This window comes from Diabrotica undecimpunctata, chromosome 10 (genome assembly GCF_040954645.1).
Source record: "Diabrotica undecimpunctata isolate CICGRU chromosome 10, icDiaUnde3, whole genome shotgun sequence".
Classification (NCBI taxonomy): domain Eukaryota; kingdom Metazoa; phylum Arthropoda; class Insecta; order Coleoptera; family Chrysomelidae; genus Diabrotica; species Diabrotica undecimpunctata.
The window spans coordinates 69,760,983-69,782,445 of NC_092812.1; the positions used below are offsets into that span (position 1 = coordinate 69,760,983).

The window sequence follows — 21,463 nt, forward strand, 5'->3', positions numbered from 1 at the left end:
TTTTTGTAGCTGTGAAAATCATTCGTTAACTGCAGATTCTCTTCTTATAATGACTGTTATCTGCACATACAAGAAGTTGGATGCTCTTATTAATTTTGGTGCCGTTGGTATTAATTCCAGAAATTCTTGGGACTTTTTCCATGTTAAATTAAACAGAGTGCAGAGATCTTGTCTAACACCATTATTAATTGTGATCGTGCAAGGTCGCCATTTGACTGCACTCAAACATTTTTTTTTATTTTTTAAATAAAAATTTTTATTTTTATGTTTTTATGATGTGGCATTAAAAAATACATACATCCCTTAATTTTCACCCTTCTATCACCAGCTCCTATTGTTTAATAGCCACTTAGTGTCACAGAGTTAGTTGCCATACTCCTCCGAAACGGCGTGACTGATTTTTATGAAATTTTCCATGCATATTAGGTAGGTCTGATAATTGGTCGTAATATATTTTTCATATCACTAAGAGATAAGGGTGGTCCACCCGAAACATTTTTTTTTATTTTTTGAACAAAATTTTTTATTTATATTTTTTTATGATGTGGCATTAAAAATACATACATCCCTTAATTGTCACCCTACTATTACTAACCCCTATTTTTTAATAACCATGTTAGTGTCACAGAGTTAGTTGCCACACTCCTCTGAAACTGCTTCACCGATTTTGATGAAATTTTCTATGTTTATTCGGTAAGTCTGATAATCGGTCGTGATCTATTTTTCAGACCTCTAAGGGGTAAGTGTGGTCCATCCCAAACATTTTTTTTATTTTTTGGACAAAATTTTATTATTTTTATTTTTTTATGATTAAAAAATACATACAACCCGTAATTTTCGTCCTTCTATCACCAGCTCATATGTTTTAATAGCGAAATTAGTGTGACAGAGTGATTAGTGTCACAGTAGTTGCCACACTCGTTCGAGACGGATTGACCGATTTTTATGAAATTTTATATCTATATTCGGTTGAATATACTACTTTGAATTTTATTTCAGGGAAGTTTTTTCATTCAAATCAGCTGACACAGTTATAAAACAGATTGACGTAGTCAACTATCCTATAGAGTTTTTGAATTCATTGGAATTGCCTGGACTCCCACCTGAACAATTTACAATTAAAAGTAGGATTAGTTGTCATTATGCTGCTTAACATTAATAAACCTCGACTGTGCAATGGAATAAGACTGATTGTGAAACGGCTTATGAATAATGTCATTGCGACAACGATCATCAAGGAAAAATACAAAGGAGAGGATATCTTGATCCCGAGTATAATGATGATTCAACAAACGTACCATTTGGTTTTAAACGTTTACAATTGCCCGTGCTTTTGGCTTCTGCAATGACAATAAACAAATCACAAAGCCAACCGTTGGAAGTTTGCGGAAATAACTTAATATTTTTATCAGAAAGCATTAAATTGTTTCAACTTTTTTCATGCATAATATGTTTGAGTGTTTTTTTTTTGTTTTATTTCCTGTTAATTTTTTAGACATATTATTTAATTCTAAGGCGGTATGAAGTTCGCCGGATCAGCTAGTAAACTTTATATGTAAATATTATTTATAAAAAAACAAAGTATGAAATAAGAATATAATAACAGGAAGACCCACTGACCCCAAATGAGACTTACGTAATAAAATAAAATACTATAAAATAAAATCCATTAAGTATAATTAAAATAAATTAAAATGATATAAAATAAATTACAATAAAATAAATTAAATTTAAAAGTAAATTAAAATAAAATAAATCAAAATAAAATAACTTAAATTAAATCAAAATAAAATAATATAAACTAAAATAAATTAAAATAAAATAAATTAAAATAAAATAAAATGAAATAAAATAAAACTAATTAAAAATAAAATACATTAAAATAAATTAAAATAAAATAACATAAATTTAATCAAAATAGATAAAATAAAATAAAATCCATTGAAATGAAATAAATTAAAATTAAATAAAATTTTTGTGAGCCCATATTTTTACTAGATTTAATTTCCTCTAAAATTTACATGTCAAATCATTGATATGCTGTTTGCAATTTAATTCTTCAATTACTCCTAGAAATTTTAAATATTTTTGTTGGTGTAGAATTTATTTATACATATATAAAGAAATATGCTTATCAATTTTGTTTTTGGAGAATACTATGAATTTTGTTTTGGTCGTTGAAAAAGTGAAACCAATTTACTGCAACCATTTCTCGATATCCAACAAGATGTCTTAATTAGATTTGAGAGATTGGTTAAGTTCTTTTTGTATCCAAATGGCCCTATATCGTCAGCATATAGTCGACCTTTCAATGGAAGTTTTAGATTTTGTAAGACATCATTTATAATAATGTGGGACTTATAACTGATCCCTGTGAGATACCATTTTCTAATTGTACTTCTGATGACAAATTTCCATTTACTCGAACTTGAATGTATCTTTTATGTGAGAAGTTTTTTGATAATCCAAGGCAGTGATCTCTAATTCCACAATTGTACAGTAATCTGATTATTCGGTGTCGCCAAGCTGTGTCAAAGACTCTTTTAATATCGAAGAATATTCAAATGCATAACGCTAGTGCTTCATGTACAGCACTTTCTAAATCACGTATATTGTCAAAATTTGCTTGTTCTTGGACAATGATACTTCGTCGTTCAAGATTTTGATAAAAAAACTTCATAAAGTAATAACGTTTTTCAGTATGTTCCGTTACATCAAATAAAGGACCTGACCTAATGTGTACGTTCTTCTTCTTTTTATGTATACATGACGTCTTCCTATTGAGGAACCGTCTCTTGCCATCTTTACTACTCTATTTTTTGTCAATCGGCTTTATGATCATTTAATTCTACTATTCTATTTCTTACCCAGTACTTGATGTTCTCCACCTTGCATCTACGTCGTATATCTGTACTTCTAACTCTGTCCCATAGTGTTTTATCATTAATTTTTCTAAGTGATTTTATCCCTACTGTTTCTAAAATTATTTTTGTCCTCTCTGTGTCAAGTCGTGTTTCTGCCGCATATGTCATTATTGGTATGATGACTGTTTTGTAAATTTTGCCTTTCATTTCTTTCCCGATATTTTTATTTTTCCATATTGTTTCATTCAGGCAACCTGCGGCTCTGTTTGCTCTATTCACTTGACCTTCCACTTCTGTTTAGAGCTTTCCGTAGCTGGGTAATGTCATGCTTAGATATTTAAACTCCATTACTTGTTCTATTATCTGACCTTCCAGCTCCATTTTACATCCTAGTAAATTTACTGTCATAACCATGCATTTTGACTTTTTTGGGGACATGCTCAATTTTCTGGCGGTTATATTAAATCGGTGCAGCATACGTTTTAAATCATCTTCACTTTGAGAGAGTAGTATTGAGTCGTTTGCATACAAAATCATTTTAAGTTGTTTTCCTCCCATTTGGTATACTTTTTTAGTTCTTACTTTTTTTATCATTTCATCCATAATAAGGTTGAACAACAGATTAATCTCCCTGTGTTATCCCATTGCCAGCTTCAGTGGGGTCACTTACTTCTTCTACTTTTACTTTTATTGTGTTGTTTTGGTAGATATTTTCGATCGTTTTGATTATTCTTAAAGGTATCTCTTGCGTACAATAAGTGTATAACGTCCTTTAATTTGACCTGGTTAAATGCCTTTTTAAGGTCCACGAAACATAGATACGCCGGTTTGTTGTACTCTAATGATTTCTCTTGCACTTGCCTCATTATAAATATAGCGTTGGTGCATGATTTTCTCTACCTAAAACCTTGTTATTATTCTGCTAGTGTTATAATTTCATTCAGTTTATTTGTTATCACTTTGGTTGTTAATTTTAGTGTTGTGTTTCATAAATTAATTTCTCTGTAATTTGCCGGGTGCGATTTGTCTCTTTTCTTTGAAGAGAGGTATTAGATGCTTTGATCTCCATTCTTGAGGAATTCTGTTTTGTTCTATTATTTTTTAGATTAGTTTTAGTAGTTGTTTTGTCAGATCTGGTCCTCCGTACTTTAGGAGTTCGATCGGTATTCTTCCCTCTCCTGGTGATTGTCTGTTTTTTAATTTCCTTAATGCTTCATTTATCTCTTCCTCCCTCAATACTTATTTCTTCGTTTGCCGTCACCTCTAGTGTTGGGGGTTCATTATCGTCACCTTTAGCAAATAGGGATCGAAAGTAGTCGGCCCATGTTTCCTTTTGGATGTGTTTAGTTTTTATTAGTTCGTTCATCCTAATGCCTAATGTGTACCTGACCTTGTATTATCAAAATCGTATGCTTTAGGTATAAAACGTTGACATTTCCCCAAATAAAAATGAATACAACTGTTTCTTTATCATTGTCACTGCTCATATCTCTATAGTCACTAGTTTCTAAGTCACCCAAGTATTCCTCTTATCACTGTCGGCATCGTCAAGGCGGTATATATTCAAATAAATTTTTAAAATATGTAATACATAATAACTGAATTCTAACAAAATAAAATTCATAATGAACGACACGTACTTGAAATAAAAAATGTTAATTTTTTATTTATTATTACAGATACTTCTTTTTTAAGTGCTATCTCCATTACGGAGGTTGGCAACCATCATAGCCTCTCGAACTTTCGAAGCAAAGTTTCTTTTGAGCTGCAACCATACCATTCTCTTAGATTCTAGATAGAATATATATCCAAGATATTTGTCGTCTTCTGACACTCCTTCTGCTGTCAATTTTGCCTTGGACTATGAGATTCAAGATGCCGTATTTTCTCCATGCATTATAGGACGAGATATTGAAGTTTGATTGTCCTTTCAACTTCTTTTTTTCCTTCATTTTTTTTAACACTTTAACGTTCTTGATCCACCCATGAGATCTTTAAGTCCACATCTCTTCTTATCGCCTCTAGGTTAAGCCACCATTTGATTTCATAGTACAGGACACTGTATTGTATACGTAACATTAAGTTAATCGTATTTTTAGGGCTAATGTCAAATCTCTGCTACAAAGGACGTTTTTCAGTGCACTGCAGTGTAGCAGTTATTTTCTGTTATTATTATTACCCATTACGTATACTTCTGTACTCTTTCGATATGTTGGCCTGCTACCAGGAGGGTTTCGTTGGTACGGTTGTTATTACTAATTTTCCTGAATTTAGTTTTTTTTAACGTTGTGGAAGTATCCGTATTCTTCATTGCACCGAATATTTTATTCATTATTCTTTCTAGATTTTTTAAATTATCAGCGTGTTTCTATAAAATATAATTAGGTCACTCCTGGTTTCTTATTACACTATATAAAGAATCAGTTATTTTAAAGACCATTTAAAATACTTTGTTATAGGCCAGAAGCTCGACCTGTCCAAAGCGTTGCCAGTGTTATTAGGGTGTCGCCAAATCCAAGACAATGGATACCGGAACAACCGAGTGTCATTCTACAACATGCTCTTACCAGCCCGCCTAGCCAACATGTCGAAGCAGAAAATAATCAAGTAACCCAAGGTAATTATGTATACTTTGTTCTACTTTCAATTATTTTGTAACCGAAAATATTTTTGCAATATATATATATATATATATATATATATATATATATATATATAATGAATATATTTAATGAAGAAATTAAATTTTAGGTGGCCTTTATTATGTTGTTCCACCAAAACATGACAAAAATATGATGATTGTCAAAAATGAAACAGAGAATGATCCAAAGGAACCTAAGTCATTTCCTAGACAGGTATGAGATCATTTGTTATTAGAATATTCTTTAGTGAATTTTTATATAAAATATTTTGATATTTTGATATAAAATGTTTTAGGTGATTCAGAGCGACCATTTGCATTCGACGCAGTTGATACGCGTAAATCCGAGTAATAATTATGCCAACATGAATAACATACAGACACATTCCAACGGTCCCGGGATAATTGGACCGAATTCTATCAACCCAGGACTTCCAGTAATTGTTAATCCAACACAACTTGTACCAGTCCTACCGTCTACATCTCAGTCTGTCGTAAAAAGAGTTGTTCCCACTGTCAATATTCAGCCTAATCCACCGCCTGTGATCGTTAAAACTGAACAAGGTAACAATTATTTACATTAAAAATGATCCTTTATTTAAATTAAAAATGGAACAGAACCTAAAATTATTAATTTGATGTTTTTTGTTGTATTTAGTGTCGCCAAACACAAACGCTGCCTTGAATCATCTAAAGGAACCGATGGTGTTGCACAATCCACTACAAGTACAAAGTCATCGAGTTGCTACTGTTCCTCCTCAACTTCCACTCTCTCAACTAAACCAGAGTCAAAACAGATCTATCAACATTAATGTTAATCCGTGGCATTCAATATTACCACTTCTTGTCTCATCTGGATCTGCTTCACCACCAAACTCTCAGTTATCGCCCCCTTTATCTACGTCATTAGTTACTGTTGATGGTGGAGCGGTTTTGGATAATCAAGACGACGATGCTGATGCAGAACCACTGCCAACACCAACAGAAGATGACGACGATGACGTTTTTGAAAGTGAAACTACTGACTTAAATATGGATGGGAATATTAAGAGAAGAAGTCAGTCTTTGAGCTCTTTACAAAGTAACTCCAAAGAGGCAACTAAGGTAAGGCCAATATTCGGTGTAGCAACTAATTCTCAATACTTAATTAACCATATCTCGCAGAGTAAGGAGCGTATTAGAAGACCCATGAATGCTTTCATGATATTTTCAAAACGCCACAGAGGCCTTGTACACCAGAGGCACCCAAATCAAGACAATCGAACAGTTTCCAAAATTTTAGGCGAATGGTGGTATGCATTAGGTCCAAATGAAAAGAAGCAGTATCACGAATTGGCCTCTGAAGTTAAAGAAGCTCATTTTAAGGCTCATCCCGAATGGAAATGGTAAGTAATATTCTCTAGTAGTAATTCTTCATCTCTCAAAATCTAACTTGATTGCCAGTATCGTTATCTAGGATTTGAAGTCCATAAATCAAAATTTGTCTTATAGTATCTATTTTCATCCATATTGCTCTATAATGTCTCGTATGTAAATATACGTTTATTAATAATCAAGATACTGTGTAGTGCCCTTTTGGTAGTCGCGTTTTTGGTTTTTTTCTATCTTAATATAATCTTTATCCCCTCCACTTTCATTTAACGCATCACACGATCCAATCGGACCAATAACAACGAAGATATGATATAATGCCCTTTTGGCAACGCGGCCATGCTTGTTTTTCCGTCATTGTACTAGTTACTTTCTCCTCTTTCCAACGAGATCTAATGCGCTACGATCCGTCGAGGCGTTCTCGAGCTGTGCGAATTTGCGACTAACTTACGTAGCGGTGGCGGTCGCAATAATCTTCGCAATAAACTTCGCAATAGAACTTTTCATTTCAAAAACAGAGAAGACTTCAAGAGTCCATAGTCGCTTTAATTCTTTTATTTTTAAATTTTTTATTTAATCTTCGCTATATACTTAGTTCTTGTTTATTTCTATTTTTCCTTTTTGCTCAGAATCTCTCACTCCTTTCTGTCATCCATAGAGGTTCTACTGTATTTATAAAATGAAGAAAAAATATTGAAATATTTTTTTAGCGTTGATAACTGAAGTAATAATTTTTTGCAGTGTGTTAACGTGATTTTTTGTTTTAAGGTGCAATAAAGATCGAAGAAAATCTTCAACAGGATCTGGACGTAGCAAACTAAGTTCAGCGGGAGACAGTGGCGAACCAGGTGATATGCCAGTGAGTCCAAAAGTGCCATCTCCTCCTCCGCTTAATATTGAACCTTCCAAGCAAGTGGTACAGGAACAAGAGGCAGGGGATGCTTCAGATGATGATCAAATGGTAATTTGTGAAGATGCAGGAGCTGAAATTGATTTAAAATGCAAGGAGAAGGTTACTGATTCAGATTCAGAATCTCAAAGTGATATGGACTCGTCTATAGAAAACCGTGTTTTCCAAAGATTTAGTCCTATGACTAATTCAAATTGTTCAGAAGTTACGTGTAGACCTAAGCCAATAAAAGCAAGAATACCGTCAACGGAAACACCAAAGTATAGTCTTGCAGCAACTGCAACACCTTTCCATTACTCCCCTGTTAACCCATCGGGCATATCAGGATTTCAGCCGACTGGAGGAGCCTTCAAAACAATGCCAGCTTCACCAAAAATTATTAAATCGGAAGTTAAAAATGAGTTTAGTGAAAACCATGAAAACTATGCAGGTACATTGATCATTAATTCAACTGACGCTTCAAAATGGTCTAATTCATCAGCCATACAAACTAGCACTCTTACTAGCCAAACTAACTCTACATTAGTCATACCAAAATCAGAGGTCAAAACAAATATTATACAATCAAACGATGGCATTAATCAGACTTATCAGTCACAACCTTTAACTGTTGTTATAGGCAGGCCAACAAATACCATTTGTTTATCCAATGAACATGAACAAACACAACCTTTTGTTGTGATAGCTTCCACAGCATCTGAAATTCCTGTCCAGCTTTATGTGCAACCTTCTTTCGGAATACCTGTTTCAAACTCCAACAACCGAAATTTGTCGGTGCAAAACGTCCAACTGTTAAAGCCTAATACACAGTCTGTCATTGTTACACAAGCACACAACAAAGTCTGTGTATCTTCTCAAGTTGAGTACCAAGCGGCACAAAGTACTGTGATGGCATCAAATAAAAACTCCTATTGCAATAGTACCGGTAAGTTGACATGAATATTTTGAATTAGCTATTTGTTGAACATTATTTTCTCACTATTCGAGAATAGAATCTTTTGGCTGACACTGTATGACACACGCCAGTTTCATTAAATGTTAAATTTAACTTTTGGCTGTGAATAGTTAATGATTGTAATGAATACTTTGTCAATAATGTGAAATTTTGTTGGAATTAGTTAAAAAAGTTTATAAAAGTTCAAATTTGAAGGTTTTTGTTCAAATTATTAAGTGTAAAAAAGTACAAAAAATCGGTTGCCTGTAAAGTCGGTTTTACGGGCGAAGATTTTACGTGACAACGTCTTTTTCTCGGTAGAATATTTATTGATATGAATATTATTAAATTGCACAATAGGCACAATAGTTGTTTGCAGTTGAAACGCGCTGTTTCTTCTCAATCGACTGAATTACGATTGATTGCAGAGTGATTTAAACTAATAATTTACTTAACACTATCAACATTTGTCAATAGTATGACATAACCTATAAACTCAGTTTCTCAACTTTTGTGTCAATCTAACAATTAATCAATCAATCATAGTTTACGATAATGAAACATTAGTGTACAATTATTTACCTTTATTGTTGTAGTTGTTGTAAATGACGAATCTAAGCACTCCACATTTTCACTACAGACACAGCTGACGATACTTTAACCACACGTGTGAACTTGTATTATGACGCTTTCTCGGTTTTCCAACGCCAAGAACGCTCGAGAAAGACAGAGACGCAAGCACGCACCGATTCAACGCGCCTAATTCTCTAGTGCTGCGCGCGCAGCGGACCGATCATGTTTGAGTGGGAGAGAGACGCAAAGCATTCGCCGGTCCGGCGGGTCTCTCTCTCGTTCGGTGACTCATCGTAACCGACGTGAGCGGGCGTTACACTTTTTCATGAGTGACTCGGAGCCACAACCTAATTTAAGACGTTGTCACGTCAAAACCTTAAAAAATAATTGTAATATCGGAAAGTTTTACCTGGAAGGCTAACAAAAATAAAAAAATTGTTCTAATCATAATAAAACTAAACTAAAAAAACGGAATGTGACAGTCTGGGAGTGATCGAGGAGTAGAAGCAAAGTTTTCTTATTGTCTACATACGGAGCGGTGGTTTTTAATTTAATTTATTTTTATTTCATTTTATTTATTTAAATTTATTTTATTTTATTTTAATTTTAATTTATTGCATTTTATTTTATCATATTTTATTTTAAGAAACTCACATGAGACTTTGTTTACTACTCCACGTAGTCTGTTGTCGCGCAATCTGCCGTTTCATTGTGTTTCACCGCGTTTCTGTTGGCTTTATCTTTTCATACTTCTGCGCAATCCACCGCACCGATCAATGCATTCCGTCCGTAGCCTGCGATGAGAAAGCTAGGCTTCCAATAATAAATATAATTCTTTTCACGGCCTTTTTTCGGTGCCTCGTTTCTTTCTAATACGTGTACTAGATATCGGCAAAGAAAAATTATGTCAGTGAATATTTGTCAAACCACCAGAATAAACTGCCCAAGATGGGTGGGCCACGTTATGCGGATGGATGAAATTGAAGCTGCAAAAATAACCATGCTAAATAGACCTGTCGGAAGGAGAAGAAGGGGCGACCTAAACTCAGACATCTGAACGATTATGTGCAGGACGATTTAATGAAGATTGGAGTAAGCGAATGGAGAAGACAGACCCTCGACAGGGACGGATTGAAGAATGTTTTGAGGCAGGCCAGGGCTCACGAAGGCTGTACCATCAAAGCGCCAACTGATGATTAATATTTCTCAAAGCTAGCTCATATATTCAGATAGAACATTTATGTACAGATATTTAATCGGTTGACATTGGCAATATGTCAGTATTGTATGCTTAACCAATTTAATGGGGCGAATATTCGAATTAGAATAGTCTTTTTCCTTTATCTTCTAGTCTTCTAGTTTCAATATTTCTACCAGCAGAAAAATTTCTACTTATTCTGCGTATTTATTATTTTTTAGTTTTTTTATTAATTCTTGTACCTGCTGATGGTGTATTATGTGTTCTTGATTTTTTTTATTCTTTGTGCTTCTATTATTGTTATTTTTTCTATCTCGTTGGGAAATATTTTTAATGCATCTGCTATATGCCCCAAATGTAACCATTTGTTTCTACAAAAATTTGTATTGATGCCTTCCTTGTTTTTTAACTTCTTTATTTCTAAAATTTGCTCTTATTGTTTCTAGCCGTTTTTCCAGTTTGTCCAGTTTTTTTCTATTTCTTTTTTTTTTCTACATACTTGTTTCTTGTGTCTTAAAAATATGGGAAGTGGACGTGACAACAGAGATCAATCCAGAATTGGGAATGCTAGATCAAATTTTATCAAGATAAAGCACATATTAATTAGAACGAACTTTTCTCTTCTGCCAAAAATCAGATTGTTAAAATGTTACCTATTCCCGGTTTTACGATATGGTACAAGTGGTCCTTGACAGAACAACTACTGAAAAAGCTCTCTACCTTTTAAATGCGGTTATATTGACGCATGTTATTGCTAATAAGCAAGTGTTACGGAGAACCTGCAAGCAACAAGAACTTTTACAGTGAGGAAGAGAAAGCTGGAATACCTTGGTCATCTGATAAGATATAACAAATATCGCCTCCAGATATTTATTTTTTTCAGTCATATACGCGGTTTGTCAAAAAATATAAATTTTATGTAAGAGTAAAAATATCCACGTAGGTTCTCTCTGTGCCGGATTTTGGTCTCCGACTTCCATGTACTATGTTTTGTCATTTCTACTATCATTATATGAGGGGTACTTTATGAGTCTTTAATGTAGAGGTTCCCCGATGCCTTTTGCACACTTATGCCGTTTGTCATTTGTTGATTCCTTCGCCTTTGGAGCTTGTTTCTCGACCCCAGGACAAAAGATCGCCTTGCCACTTACCAGCTCTTATATTAGAAGATAGGCAATCACCCTGTAATCTCGCCATATCTGCGTACTCTCACTTAGTTGAGCCTTCAAGCCAATGCAGTTGCCCTGGGTGTGGCAAATGGAGCCATAAGTAAGAGTTGTGTGTCTTATAATGACTAGTTATCTAGAACCAAGCCCCGTCTATGATAGAAAGGTACGACCTCTATAACATACCAGTACACTTCCTATTTACTATATTAACCTAACCAAACCTCACCGAGTCATTTAATCTCAATCGCTTTACTGTCGCTAGCTTAACTAAATCTTAACAGGTCTCGCCTTGTCACCTAACCTCTACCTACAGTTTTATTCTACAGCAAAAGTGTATAATAAATTTTGTATAAAAATTGTTATGTGATACTAAATATGCATTTTTGTTAAAAGTATATTGTTTGTACAAAAATATTGCTATAATTTTTGTAAAAATCTTATATAAGATTTTTATCTATAACTATAAAACTATATTTTGTATAACAATGGCAACTCTGATCAGAATAATCTATATAGATCATATAACATCAGTGCAATCTCCTTTTTAAATAGAAAATACATAGCATCTTTTAAACTTTTCAGGGATGCCCAAATTCAATGAGTTATTTAAGGGCCTGAATTTTTGAAATGTGCTTCTTGTCTGTTCAGTTCGACATCTATTTCGAAGGACTGATCTAAATTTTGGATGGTCCACCATCCAAGGTATATATTTGAATCGTACTCCTTCCAGCGTTTGTTGATTTAATATCAGTTGGGTTGGGCCGATATCCTGTTGACTGGTCACCATATATTTAGTTTTTTGGATAGGTATCGTCAGTCCCCAATTTCTGCATTCTGTGTCAACTCTGTTGATTAGTTCCTGCAGGTCGACGATGTTTTCAGTTAGTATCGTCGGCGTATCGTATATTGTTAATTATATCTCCTCCTATGATAATTTCCTTTTTGATCTTTTAAAGCCTCGCTAAATATATTCTCAGAATACAAGTTATAAACGGTGGGCAAGAGTACTTATATATAGCCCTATCTCACGCCTCGTTCAATACTAATTGGCTTCGAGTCAATTATGCTATTTCCATAATATTAACATTAATTTCGTAAGCCCTGGCACATGTTGAATTCAGCACACGTCGAGGCTAGGCGTAGCACGTTTTGTGAAGCATGCGTGTTCATGAGCTGGACGTATAGTGCAGGAAGCAAAAAAAATACCTTCTTTGTGACACAGTCGCCTCCAGGCAAATGACAGTTGTTTTGAGTAGAATTCGCCTATTTCACAAGAACCTATATGTTTTCTGCAGTGCATAAGTGAAGCATTTGAAACAAATTTGGGAGTAACAAACTTTATGTGACATAATAACCTTCAAAATGGCATTTTTTAAATGTTTTTATCCTTATTTGTTGTGTAAAAAGTTGAAAATAAGTCATAAATTTCGATTTTTTATAAATGTTAATAACTTTTTTTATAAATGAACTTACAACCTTCAACAGTGGGAGATGTTTATTAGTTGGCATTGAGTCTTGCTTTGATATTTTTTCAATTTTGTAGTTTGCTCATTTACTTTAAGTTTGACTGAACCAGTAGTATAATACTTCAGTTTTCACACTTTGTTTTAATCTTTATTTCTAAGTATTTCAATTTTATATTTCAATTTCTTCTTTTTTCTATAATATTGGTAGTGCTTGGTAGACCTTTTTAGTGTAGGCAACCAACTACTCTCTGGTAGATTATTTTAGTCTAGTTCTTATATTCACACTGTGTTCACTATATTTGCCCCCAAACTAACACATCTTATTTTTGACAGGTTTGAGTGTGAGTGTCTACATCTAGTAATTAACAAAACTTCATAATTTCATATTTCATCTGTTGGCTTCTCCTATATTACTGGTCGGTTGTACTTGTGGTCAATGTTAAGTTTACTATATAATTCTTGAATGTGCCCTTTAATGGTGACTGTAATAAAGTATAATCTGTTTTTATATTAAACTTTGAAAAATTAAAGGCAAATATCGAGCACAATTTTAATAATCAAATCTTGCCCAAAAAATCTTGTTTTTATATTTTTGAAAGCTCTTTTATGTTCTGCTATACGTTTTTTAAAAGTTCTACCAGTTTGACCGATGTAAGTTTTTGGGCAGTCGCCACATGTAACAAACGTATGGCTGTAGTGATAATAAATTTTATGGAAGTGTTATAAACAAAAGTTTTCAGTGGTTTATTGTTAGATACAATTAATTTCCATTAAGTAACGTTCCAATCCATCACGTATTTAAATGTTTAATAGCGAATTTTTTGACGAACTAAGTCTAAAACAATATATATATTTGTTATCAACCATCAACTTCGAGTTTTTGTGTAAAGTTTGCCACTTTTCTTTCACTTGAAAAATGTTTTTGGCTAGATAGAAGATAGTTTTGGGCAAGATTTAATAAAACAACTGTGCTCGATATCTGCCTTTTATTTGTAAAAAAAAATAAGTACGTGTTAAAATGTATCAGACGTGAGTCAGTTTAGAAACATAACAGACTTCGTTGTAGTTGAGAAACATAAAAACCTTTAGTTGATGCACTCAATAACAAATTAAGTTTTGTAAATTCTGTGATTTTATTTTAAAATAAATATCTATAGATTAAACATATATTATATTCTTTGCAGGAACATTACTTCATATTACTGAAACGAATGATCACAGGGAGGATAATAACAAATCGCCTGTATTAGAAATGTTCCCTCCCAATTCTGAGACATTTATGCTAGATCAAACAAATCAAGAGTTTAAATTAGCACCAACACCCGCCCAGCTTGGTAAAGCTCCTTTACAGAGAAGGCAGACAATGGGTATGTATAGATTTCATTTTTTCCTGAGTCAGTTTTTTCACCGTATTTTTACTTACTTTTACCCTTACTCTGTGTATCAAACAAAACAAATATTTCTATAGAACCAGTTGCTTCGATTTAAAATTACATGTACGTATTATAATAATTGTTATCAATATGCAGACTGTAAAATAAAATAAATATATTGTTAACAGCTGCTTTTGGAAACAAGGATGGCCAAGGAGACCAAGATCTCTTACCAGCTCCAGCAAATCCTATACTCGATGAAAATATTGATTTGATATCTCCATCAACAAAAAAGACGTTCTTTAAGAGATCAGTCGAGGACGGCATGGATAGGTATTTTTAAATACATTTTAAGTAATATTTTTATCTCTCTAAAAGTTTATTTTACAGGGTTCTGGAGCAAGTAAATTTTGAGCAAAAATTTACGGCCTTGCCTCAGTTCAAACCAGATGAAGGTCAGTCACCAAGTGCTATTTCCATACCGAGTCCTGGTGTCTTCTATAATAAGAAGAGATCACAATTAACTGCCACGCATGGAGTTACCATAGAAGAAGAATCAGAAGCTGAAACACCACAAAGTATTCCAAAATCAGCCGCTTCCACTAAGTTAGTTATAGGAAATCAATTTTTTGGACCAGATTTCGATAATGTTAGGGGTAAGTTTTGATTACAAAATCCACTACTACCACTTTTGATAATTGTTTTTATTTATTTAGCTCAATAGGCCTTCGAGGTCTAGGATTTTGAGTTATTTATACAATTTGCAATTAGGTAATATTTAATATAGTGAAGATTTCAAAAGGTATAACTTATAGTTAAGTATGTATAATTTTCACACAAAAGAATTGGAAAAACAATATTTCCGGACAAATGAGGTAAATATTGACGAAATATGATAACGAATAGAGAAGTATCAAATACAGTATTGTGCGCATTAATGCAATCGTGACATTTTTCAATATTCACAGTTGGCAAGACTGTCCACACATTTACAACTGATCAGGCATTGAAAACATAACCTTACTTTTCTCTGCCTATTTTAGGGTGTTTCAGGACATTTCCTACTAAGTTTGTGTTGTTTTGTTCTACTTTGGGCCCTTTTGGGTAATTAATGAGTTTGTTTCGTTTAATTCCATCATGGATATTACGCCTAGGAAGCGTGAAAAGATTATCACGTTAAGTGAACACACTTTTATGTCACAAAGAGAAATCGCAAGAACGTGTGGAGTGAGGGGGTAGTAAGCAAGATTTTTAAGCGTAAACGAGAAACGGGATCAATGTGTGTGAAAAGGTTAACAGAATGCGGAAGAGAAAAACAATACCAGCAGATAAAAGATTTTTACTTCGAAAGAACAAATTGGACCCAAGAAAAACAAAGAGCTTCTAACTGAACGAATGAAGAAACAACAAAGGTTATGGTGGGTCAAAAAATACTTTGTATTTATTGTACAGGCCAAAAGTCCGTCGTCTACAGTCCAAAAAATTGTACTGTAGACGACTGGAGAAAAGCCCTATTTACAGATGAAACTCACTTTATAGTTCAGGGGTTGAAATTCTTTAGGAAGTCTGATAATGAAAACCTTACTCTTACACCATCTCATATTGATCAAACATCTAGTCAAAACAATGTTTTGGGGATGTTTTTCATCCCCCGTTGGGGGGTTGGATCTTTGGTACCAATCGAAGGTATGATGAACAGCCAAAAATACAAATCCATGTTGGAATAGCGTTTGGACACAGAACTCCAAAAATGTCAGCCCCAAGGAGGAGCGATTCTTCAACACGACTCAAAATAAGAAGATTAATGTTTTAGATTAGCCCGGTAATTCGCCTGACCTTAACCCCATTGAAAATTTATGCGCCATTTGCAAAGCTAGACTGCGCAAAATCGACTGTACTACAAAAATAAAAATGATAGAAGCGGCCATTTAGGTTTGGTTGCGAGATGAAAGGATATCTGGGAACTGTCATATGCTCGTAGAATCTTTGCCAAAACAGGTAAAAGCAGTAATTGCAGCCAAATGGGGACATATTTCCTACTAAATACATTAATTTGCACAGTACTGTAGAGAAACGAAGAGAAAACCAAATATATAGAGCAGAAAGCGTCAGTTCCTGAACAACAAAATATTGAAAATATATGCCCATTACAGAGAGAAAAAAGAAACATAATAAAGCAAAGAACATTTTGGGGAAATACTAAAAGGACAATACAACGACATAAGAAGAAAAAATAACAGAACAACAAAAGAGAATATTACAAAACTAAAAACAGCAAAAGTGATAAACGCTGACAAAGTAGGTAATATGAACGAAACAGGTAATAGAAGAAATTCAAAACGCCTTCATCATGGGTTAATGCAGTTTTGATACCAAAATACAAACAAGGAAACAACTAAGATTGTCCAAACGGAGACACCCTGTACAAAATATTGACAAAATCTATACAAATAAACTGAAACAGTTCCCATAACAAACAATAGGGGAATACAAATGCGGATTTAGAGAGGAGAGATCAGTTACTGACCAGATCTTCGTCCTAAGACAAAGAGAAAGGAGGTGTACACAATATACCTTTATACGTGGCCTACATATACTTCAGACATGCCTAGAGCACAATAAGTATAAAGCAATTGCTGAGAGCGATGGAAAATCTGAACATACCGAAAAAACTAATGAATGTGGTAAAAATAATAATAATGAGGAACATTGTAATAAAGATTAGTTATGACGGTAAGCTTTCAGACCATTTTGAAACAAAATTAGAACAGGGAACTAACGATTTTTCCATGACACCCGTTGATACAGGTATCTTACAACTGCTTTTGATACATTTTCTGGTAACAATATGTAATAAACAAAATATGCAAAAGAGTAAACGTCAAAATCGTAAAAATTGTTTATATATTTTTACTTATAAAAATATATAAACAATGTAAGATCGTTATTTGAGCTTAAATAATAAAGGTGAAGACCGGTAAATTATATGGAAAAGTGACACAATTTTACTGAAAAAGCATAGAATTACCTTTAAAATGAGGGTTTGTAAAGTTATTTTTGTTAATTTCTTAGCTCAATTGTTGCAAAAAAACTTTCAAAAGCCAATTTTTTGAAAATTATTATTAACTTTTTTAAAACTGTATTGATTCCTTTAAAAATGAGCTGTCCTTTAAAATCATCATCATCGTCATTATTCTCTTTGCCTTTATCCCTATGCTGGGTCGGGTTCAATAATTATATTTCTCCATAAGTTTCTATCTTGGGTCATATCAATATTAACCTATACTCTCTCAACTTGATAACAATTGGTGCCACCCCTAGACTTCCCCTAATATTTTTTTTTAGCCCTTTTTCTATCCGAATTGTCGAATAACGGCCTCTCCCATTTCTCGCCATTCATCCCTGTTGTGTGCTAGGCGTTTCTACATTGGTTCTGCGACTCTTTTGATATCGTCGCTCCAGCGCATTTGAGGTCTTCCTCTTGGTCTCTTGGCATCGTACGGTCGCCAGTTTCCGACTTCTTTGTTCCATCTACCATCTTCGAGACGTTCGTTGTGTCCGGCCCATTTCCATTTTAATTTAGCTGCTTGTTTCGCGGCGTCCTTTATTTTTGTTTTGTTCCGGATTGCTTCGTTCGTTTGCCGATCTATTAGTGAGATACCAAGCATCCCCTAATATACTCATTCCTAAGTTTATCCTTTTTTGTCACTACATTCATCCATCTAAGCATTCTCATTTCAGCTACATGCATTCGTTGTTCGATAAAATGCGTTAGGCTTTCACGGCCATCGTCTATATTGTTAAGCTGTTTGTTCGGGCTGTCAGGCCGTTGTCTTTTGAGATTAGTTCTCGAAGTTTCGCGAACACTAGCGGTTGGCATCTTCTGGAGATGTTACTGCTTCCTTGTAAGCTGAAACTGACGCCGTGCTGTACTACAGAGGCCATATTTATATTTTCTACTCGGCTCCCCTCCACTGGGAAGGGTGTTTGTGGATTTTAATATTGCTATCCATGTTTTGTTAATTTTTAGTCCTTCTATCCGATTAAAATTATTTGGATAACCGATATAACCGTGGGTAGTATTGTGATGACTTAAACAGTCCTTGATTTTCTTTGTAGGCTTGAAAATGGTCTTTATATTGGCTTTTTTATAAGTGAAGCGATTTTACTATTTCACAAACTGAATTTATAAATTCAAATTCCGGTTCTAATCAACGAAACTTTTTTTTTAATTTGAGGTGCATAAGGTGAGGTGCATAAAAATGCATCTAGTTAATTTGTGAATTGTTTATTTAACCGAATAATTTATTTAAATAATTTAAAATAAATATTTATTTTGCAAAATGTTACTTTTCTCTTATTATTAGTAGAAAAAATTATGAAATGATAAGCACCTTAAATATTTATGTATTATAGTTATAATAAATAATATCTTTTAACAATAGATTTTACAAAAAATTAATTTTTCGTTTGAAAATCAAATGTATACGTGTTAAAAAATCGACTTCTGCTATAATTAAGAAACAAACTAACAAAAATAACTTTACAAACTCTCATTTTAAAGGATTTTCTATGCTTTTTAATAAAATTGTGTCACTTTTCCATATAATTTACAGGTTTTCAACTTGAATGAAAATTAAAATGAAATTGAATTGCTTGCAAAATTGATAGCAAAAGGTTTCATGTTTAATAATCAGAGAGTTAATAAAATACATATTTCTTGTTACTTTTTAACTGTTACCATTATTTGTTTGTTTTAGCTGAATTGAATGAAATGGAAGAAGGTACATCCCCACGAACACCGCGAACGCCAGGGACGTCGAGAGACTCAGAAAAGGGTCATAGGAAAACTTTGGAACAGCGTCGTCAATTAGTGATGCAGTTGTTTCATGAACAATCTTTTTTTCCTTCTTCCCAAGCAACCTCTACATTTCAAGCCCAACATTCGGATATATTTCCAAATAAAGCGAGTTTGCAACTAAAAATTCGCGAAGTGCGTCAAAAAATTATGGCACAAAATTCCCTTACACCCTCTAGTGTAAGTAGTCCCCTAACCCCCGCTGAACCTGTTAGAGTTTCATCAAATAGTTAGCTAGTAGTGTGCAATAGAGTGTCTTCCGTTTCATATGTTATTGTCAATTTGACTGAAAGTAGCACTTAAGTGTATAAAAGTGTGTTGTAGATATCGTAACCTAGTTATAGCTGTTGAAACTTTTGTTCGTGGATTTATAAAACCCAAAGTTATTTCAATCTTACAGTCGTTTACATATCGTATAGTGTAGATGATTTGTAATAATTAAATTTATGATCACTAGTAATTAATTTATTCTTACATGTATATTTAAAACGAGAGATGTAAAAACTAACAATTAATTATTATATTGACAAGTATTACGTGTAAGAAATCAACTAATATCGTTCGTTTGTATATAAGCTTGCAATGTTCTCAAATATGATGTCCGCATCATAACATATTGTACAAATTTTTTTAGCACTATCTGTAATTCGTGCTCGTTAGTATTGTCCTCCTTATATTATGTTATATTTAATTGATTATATTTATTATTTTAGTGATTTAATTTATATGAGCGATGCTTTCGAAAACAGATGTATACTGTATTTTCCTACTAAATTCGATTTTCCTCACAGATCGGTGTTCAAATCTGTTAAAATTTGCTTAATTGGCTAAAGTGTAGATCCTCGTATCATTTTTTTAAAAGTGCTACTAATTCTAACGGTTTGTCATCTCGGTCCACTGATAGCAAAATAAAGAACATAAAAAACTTTTAATTTATAAAAAAGGGACAGGTAACACTTTAAAGACTAAGTCCTGAATCTATCTAACAGAACAATAACTTTTGGACAAAATTCCATTTTAGTCATCAACATAGTTTCTTTCCAGGTTGGTTCAGTGCTTCCGACCCATTTCTTACAATTCTATACATTTTTTTAACAATAATTTTTCTTTGGCTTCAAAAAATCTCGCGTATATTTTTGGTAAAAGCACTTGTTTCTTCATTCGTGGCCGGTTTTGCAATTTTTTTCTTCCCCGAGGTAAATTAGGTTAGGTTTAATATGAGTGGACGCTTAACCACTTCCTCATTCGACCACATTTGTCCTTCGGGGCGGCCGTAGCTCAGCGGCCAGCATACTGGCAAAATGATAACGAACCGTCCCCGTGCTTCTGAAGACACGTAAAGCCGTTGGTCCTCCTTAGCTAGTGTAAATCGAAAATCGTTTTTCTTATTCTTATCTAGTATATGTTTGGATCTCTTCTTCGCAGATTCTTCTACAAAAGCCTTCGAATGTTCGAGACCCATTAATTTTCCTTCTTGATATGCATGCTGGTTGCCATTGAGAGGATAATCTCTCAATGGCCCCTCCTTAATATGTCTGTCTAGAATATTTTCTATTGTCTTCAACAGAAATGATGTAAGACTGATCGGCTTGTATTATTCAGGTAGGACGTTGTCTTGTCATCCTATTTTGTGTATATACACCACCCTTACAGTTGTCCTTAAGTCTTTGGTATATAATCAGGAAATATTCCATCCTTCCCTGGATATTTAAAGGGAGCAGAGTGGTTTATGACCCACTTAACATTTTCTGGTGTGATGTTTATTGCAGAGAATTCTCATTCTTCTTTCCTAGGACGTTTAGGTCGTTCTAGGTTCTCAGCCTGACTCTGCTCATCGATAATTGTTTACCCTAGTAAGTGGTTCTGTAGTAAGAGCTCTAGCGTGTTCTTTTTAGAATCGGCAAAGGTGCCATTAGGTCTTTTAAGTAGGCCCGGTCCCTGTGCCGGATCCTTGGAAAGAATCTTGTGGATTCTAGTGCTGGCAGAACCTCTTCCAAGATTCCCTTTTCGCTCTGCTTTTGTTTCTGTTTGTATTAGTAACAGTTTTCCTGTATGTTTCCCAGTTCCTCAATTCTTTGGCTTTATTAGATAGCCTCCTTACTTCTT

The 21,463-nt window shown here is 33.7% G+C and overlaps 1 protein-coding gene across 2 annotated transcripts in view; it reads left to right on the forward strand.

Annotated features, from left to right (window-relative positions):
- Nucleotides 1–19,971, forward strand: part of cic (Putative transcription factor capicua) — a 51,692-nt gene extending 31,721 nt beyond the window's left edge. The window contains exons 5-14 of one of the 2 annotated variants that reach the window (XM_072546561.1): nucleotides 5,324–5,481; nucleotides 5,616–5,719; nucleotides 5,802–6,069; nucleotides 6,164–6,609; nucleotides 6,670–6,890; nucleotides 7,645–8,711; nucleotides 14,311–14,493; nucleotides 14,688–14,832; nucleotides 14,890–15,155; nucleotides 19,260–19,971. In XM_072546561.1, coding sequence (XP_072402662.1) covers nucleotides 5,324–5,481; nucleotides 5,616–5,719; nucleotides 5,802–6,069; nucleotides 6,164–6,609; nucleotides 6,670–6,890; nucleotides 7,645–8,711; nucleotides 14,311–14,493; nucleotides 14,688–14,832; nucleotides 14,890–15,155; nucleotides 19,260–19,591 — 3,190 coding nt within the window. In that variant the 3' untranslated portion in view covers nucleotides 19,592–19,971. Of the gene's footprint in view, nucleotides 1–5,323; nucleotides 5,482–5,615; nucleotides 5,720–5,801; nucleotides 6,070–6,163; nucleotides 6,610–6,669; nucleotides 6,891–7,644; nucleotides 8,712–14,310; nucleotides 14,494–14,687; nucleotides 14,833–14,877; nucleotides 15,156–19,259 lie in introns of both variants that reach the window. The other variant, XM_072546560.1, reaches the window with a different exon arrangement.
- The last annotated feature ends 1,492 nt before the right edge of the window (nucleotides 19,972–21,463 follow it).